At 41.4% G+C, this 6,000-nt stretch overlaps 1 protein-coding gene across 1 annotated transcript in view; it reads right to left on the reverse strand.

Moving 5' to 3' along the window:
• LOC113406806 overlaps positions 1-6,000 on the reverse strand; it is a 96,182-nt gene that overhangs the window by 63,299 nt on the left and 26,883 nt on the right. Inside the window, exons 3-4 of the mRNA XM_029911984.1 lie at positions 1,914-2,002; positions 1,436-1,512 (exon numbers count right to left, since the gene is read on the reverse strand). Coding sequence (XP_029767844.1) covers positions 1,436-1,512; positions 1,914-2,002 — 166 coding nt within the window. The remainder of the gene's footprint in view (positions 1-1,435; positions 1,513-1,913; positions 2,003-6,000) is intronic.

Here is a 6,000-nt window from a genome sequence, read left to right on the forward strand (position 1 = left end):
GGTCACCAGTGTTAACTTCCCTAACTCTTGCAAAATAATTTCATGGACTATTTCATAATTACATGTGGTCAGAACTAATCGGTAAGATGTTGATTCTCACAGCAAAATGCCTCTGACATGTGCAACGCCTGTTCAATACTGACTTTGAGGATAGAATGTCTTACTGAACCACCAAACGCCATTTCCTAAGCAACCCTGCATTTTCCTTGATGACCTTCTACATAAGTACTAACCAGACCTTCCCCTGCTTAGCTATTAAGAGCTGATGAGATACTGAATTGGTATGCCTACTTTTGTTTCACTCCACTATTATATTAGAGCCATTACACTTCTTTATGTAAGTTTTCATTATAACCTACATTTTGAAAGAGTTCAGATACTTGGTCATAAAGAGTTTAGTTTAATTTGAGTGAGATTATTCATGCAATTTCTTAGTGTTTAGTAATTATTTTTCTTTTTATATACACTATTTTAATATTTTTAGTTACCAAAACAAGAAAACCAAAAACTGTGCTCTTCTACTATCTAGTTAGAAGACGAATGTTCTTACTATTTTTTCGTTATTCCCTGTTAACATACCATTGCAAGGCTAACTCAAACCAATCACTTTGTCGGTAGCCTTAGAATGATACCATATCAACAAGAGATGGGGAAAAAATAGTAAAAATATTTATACATTTGACTTCTCCCAAGTTTGCCTGGCATGTACTGACATCCCATAATTTCAAGAGGATCTAGAGTGGATGACAAACATCAGGAATTAACAAACAAAATTAAATAGGCACCGCAATAACAGATCAGATCAAATGTCTATCTAATCCAGTATCACATTTCCAACAGTACTTAATACCAGATGATTTGGGGGGGGGGGGGCGCGGAGGGGCACAGAGAAAAGTTTCAAGTAACACTGTGATGGACAATTATGGAATAGCCTGCTTATATGGGAATTTTCTTCCTAATCCCCGCTAGTTAGGAGTGGAGTTACACCCTTAGGCATGAGGATTTTTATTCCTTATAAAATGTTTTATCTTACCTAATTAAACTGTGGGTGTTCTTATCTATATAAATGTCTAATCTACATAAATGCTCATGGCCTCAGTCACATCTTGTAGCAATGACTTCCCAGGTTAGTTTAATCATCCACTGTGTAAGGAAGTGTGTCCTATGGGCCTGATTATTTTTCCACTTAAGTCCATGGAAATTTTGCTGTTGATTTCAAAGGGACCAGGACACAGGGTCCTCTGTGTATTCCTGAGCTGATATTTAAGTAAGCAGTATATTTACATAAATATTAACAGAAGTCAGTACATACTAGAAAACACGTTAGCAGTAAAGCACTTAAGCAATTGATGAAGTATTGAGAAAAATTTAAATTAAACCACAATACAAAAGAAAAAGAAAAGAACTATGATGGCTACTATAACACAAGTCTTACTTTTCTAACTCCTCTGGATCAAACTTCCACCATGTGTCTGGCTCATGGAATTCCACTCTGTAGCCTTTCCCCAGAGCCTACAGCAAACAAAGAAATACAGTCTGCATGATAGGCGTAACATTATTATACCAGTTTATGCTGCAACAAATAGAAAAAATATTAATGAAAACCAGATTGTTATTAAAATTAAATACGAAGCAGTCTTAGCCCACTGAACTTTAGATCACTTACCCCACAACCTCTAGGTTTCATCTTAGGCTAAAAACATGAGGTCAAGTCAATCCAAACTAGACTACCTGTTAGTGGCTATGTCAAAGAAATAGCCTGTTCGAGGAGAGGAAGGAATGTCAACAAGGAAGACCCATTACTAGACAAAGTAGTTGCATTCGTGCTTTGTGAAGGTAGGTCTGCAAAAAAAAAAAAAAACACAACCACAGTATAACAACAATGGATTTAATTACACAGTAGTTATATTTACCGTTTCCACATACGGCTTCATTTCCCAGGCTTGAGTATTAGTGTTGTCTATTATAATGGGAGATCTTCCCTGGTCCATTGCTTGTTTTGCTGCAATAAATAAAGATTACAATACAACCCTCAATATCTGAGTGAAAAATTGGAATGAATATTCTATTTCAAGTAAAATAATGACAAGCATTTTTGTTCTACAAGAGGTTTGCATTAGTATGTCGTGATTAATTAAGCAATCTAAACTGGATTTCTATTTAATTAGATTCCACTTAAATAAGAAGGCCACAGCTTCAGGGTAAACCAACAAACAGTAATCTACTTAACAGAGACAAGTGCTAACAGAGCTATATAGTTAACAGGGAAAACTGCCTATTGCCTTCTTGATTCCTAATAAGAAGCTATGGAGGCATTTGTCGTGGGAAACAAGACAAGAAGAGTTGTTGGCTAAACTTTTATAGTTACATTTACAGTTAATTCCTAGAATAATAATTACCAGGGCCACATTACATGGAATACACATTTATTGTGAGAGAGATGGCATGAAAATGCTTCTAGAAAAACTTATGCTTAAGATACTTTATTGCTTTAAGAAACTAATATTTCCATTAATAAAATCCCATATGTATAACCGCAAACTATCAAGCCCAGAACTTTTGGCTGAGCTAGAGCATATCTTTTAGAAAGACCTTCAATCTTGATTTAAAGACTTCAACCACCACATTTCTAGGTAAATTGTACTAATATCTAATTAACCTTTTTGTAAAAAAATCTGCACCCTGTTTCTGATCTTAATTTATTCTAGCTTCAGCTTCTGGTTCAGGGGTTCTCAAACTGGGGGTCGCGACCCCTCAGGAGGTCGCAAGACTATTACATGGGAGGTCATGAGCTGTCAGCCTCCACCCCCAAACCCTGCTCACTTCCAGCATTTATAATAGTATTAAATGTAAAAAAGAGTTTCTAATTTATAAGGGGGGGGGGTCACACTCAGAGGCTGGCTGTGTGAAAGGGGTCACCAATACAAAAGTTTGAGAACTACTTTTCTAGTCACTCCATCTTGTTATGGCTTCATGTATTAAACTGAAAAGGCCTCTACTACCAGAAATATTTCCTCCATATAGATACTTATAGACGGATCAAGTATCACCAGTTAACTTTCTTTGTTGAATGGAGTTTTAGTCTCACTGTAAGACCTCAAATCATTCTGGTAGCTCTTTTCTAAATCCTTTCCAATTTGTCAAAATCCGTTTTTAAGTGTGGAAACCAAAACGGAATGCAGTATTCCAGGAAGGACTAGCCACTAGGCAACATGGGGTAGTAAGAAGGAGGGAAGACTAACTCAAAAGCAAAAAAGGGGTAAGAAGACAAGGTGACAGCAGGCCTTTGGTCTCATGAAAGGAAGGTCTCAGCCATTCTGGTTGAAAACACCATGAAAAGCATTTTGGGTAAGCAATATCTTATTAGAGAAGAGGGCATTTTGTTACTTAAGTTGTAGTAGTGAAGTCTATCACTGGAAGGGTGCACTAGAGGGACTCAGGTATAGGTCACCCTGTAACTGTGATAGTGATCACGTAATTAAAGACAGTAGCATAATGCATATGCACAAGGAGTTCAAATTAAAGTTGCACAAGCAACCATAATTCTGATATTTCCTAATGTTTGACTATTTGACTTTGCAACCTTACTTTTTTAACAGTTTTTTTAAATGCAATATATAATTATAATATACAAAATGCTTTAGTATCAGTTACAATCTTTACATTTAATTTTCAAATTAATATTTTGGAGTCTAAAATTTCACTCAGAGCTAAAATCTAATCAGTAGTTTTGTAAAATAGATATCAGGTAACTCTCAAGTGTTCTGACAGGGATAACATTAAATTACCTTTTCAGTTTTACAAAAATTTCATAAATTTTCGTTGACTGACTAATTTCCTCATTTGGGAAGTGTACTTTCATTTTTGCTTTCTTCACCATGATCTTAGTATAAGTAGTATTCAAGGCTTATATACATGTGTAGGACTACAAAGCACTTTAGCAAGTCTATGAATAAATGTATGCACCTCCCCACCACCTACATAATGATGTAATTAATAGCTGCTTGCACCCAAAGCTGTACAAAGGCATTCATTGCAAGCTAAAACTGAAGGTAATCAGCTGTTCTGGTCCTGCACAGACACACCCCAGCTTCAAAAAATAGGAATAGTGTTCCTATTAAATATTGAAATACAGACATGTTGGATAACTTAGGGTATGTCTACACTATGAGAGTAGTTCGATTTTAGTTAAATCGAATATGTGCAATCGATATTAGAAAGTCGAACGTGTGTGTCCACACTAAGGACAGTAATTCGACTTTGTCAGTCCACACTACCAGGGAAAGCGTCGACATTGGAAGCAGTGCACTGTGGGCAGCTATCCCACAGTTCCCGCAGTCCACGCTGCCCATTGGAATTCTGGGTCGAGCCCCCAATGCCTTCTGGGTAAAAAAATGTGGCGAGGGTGCTTTTGGGTAACTGTCGTCATCCGTCAGTCACTACCGCCCTCCCTCCCTCCCTGAAAGCGCCGGCGGGAAATCAGTTCGCGCACTTTTAGATCAGTGACAGCGCGGACGCCACAGCACTGCGATCATGGATCCCGCTGCGACCATCGCTGCAGTTGTGGCCGTTCTCAACGCCTCGCAGCTTATCATACACCTTTCCCAGAGGCAGATGCAGAGAAATCAGGCGAGGAGGCTACGGCACCGCCGTGAGGGCCTGAAGTCGGAGAGTAGCACAGAGCTGTCAGAAACCACGACCCAGGACATCACGGTGGCAATGGGGCATGTGGATTTTGTTGAACGGCGATTCTGGGACCGGGAAACAAGCACGGACTGGTGGGACCGCATAGTGCTTCAGGTCTGGGATGAATCCCAGTGGCTGCGAAACTTTCGCATGTGGAAGGGGACTTTCCTGGAACTTTGTGACTTGCTGTCCCCTGCCCTGAAGCGCAAGGACACCCGCATGCGAGCAGCCCTGACTGTCCAGAAGCGAGTGGCCATAGCACTCTGGAAGCTTGCAACGCCGGACAGCTACCGGTCAGTCGCGAACCACTTTGGCGTGGGCAAATCTACCGTGGGGGTTGTTGTCCTGCAAGTAGCCAAGGCAATCGTCAAGGTACTGCTGTCAAAGGTAGTGACCCTGGGAAACGCGCAGGCCATCATAGATGGCTTCGCCGCGATGGGATTCCCAAACTGCGGTGGGGCTATAGATGGGACTCACATCCCTATCCTGGGACCGGGCCACCAGGCCAGCCAGTACATCAATAGAAAGGGCTACTTTTCAATGGTGCTGCAAGCACTGGTGGACCATCGGGGACGGTTTACAAACATCTACGTCGGATGGCCGGGCAAGGTTCATGACGCTCGCGTGTTCAGGAACTCTGGTCTGTTTAGACGGCTGCAGGAAGGTATTTACTTCCCGGACCACAAGATAACTGTTGGGGATGTGGAGATGCCTACAGTGATCCTCGGGGACCCAGCCTACCCGCTAATGCCCTGGCTCATGAAGCCCTATACTGGCGCCCTGGACACTGAAAAAGAACTCTTCAACTACCGGCTGAGCAAGTGCAGAATGGTGGTGGAGTGTGCTTTTGGCCGTCTCAAGGGGAGATGGAGAAGCTTACTGACTCGCTGTGATCTCAGCGAAACCAATATCCCCATCGTTATAGCAGCTTGCTGCGTGCTCCACAATCTCTGTGAGAGCAAGGGGGAGACCTTTATGGCGGGGTGGGAGGTTGAGGCAAATAGCCTGGCTGCTGATTACGCCCAGCCAGACAGCCGGGCGATTAGAAGATCCCAGTGGGACGCGCTGTGCATCCGGGAGGCTTTGAAAGCCAGGTTCAAGACTGAGCAGGGTACCCAGTGACTTTTAAGTTTCTGGACACAGAGGCTGAACTTGCCCCCGTTTCTTTACCCAGTTACCCCCTTCACCCCCTTCCCAAAAAATAAAATCTGTTCAGTTTTGCTAATGAACACCGTTGTCTTCATTACTGTTTTCGCGGGAATGTTTTAAACCTGGGTTTAGTGTTGTGATGCTAATGATGCTTCTAAACTTCCC

This window comes from Terrapene carolina, unplaced genomic scaffold (assembly GCF_002925995.2).
Source record: "Terrapene carolina triunguis isolate 2854851 unplaced genomic scaffold, T_m_triunguis-2.0 Scaffold141, whole genome shotgun sequence".
NCBI lineage: Eukaryota > Metazoa > Chordata > Testudines > Emydidae > Terrapene > Terrapene triunguis.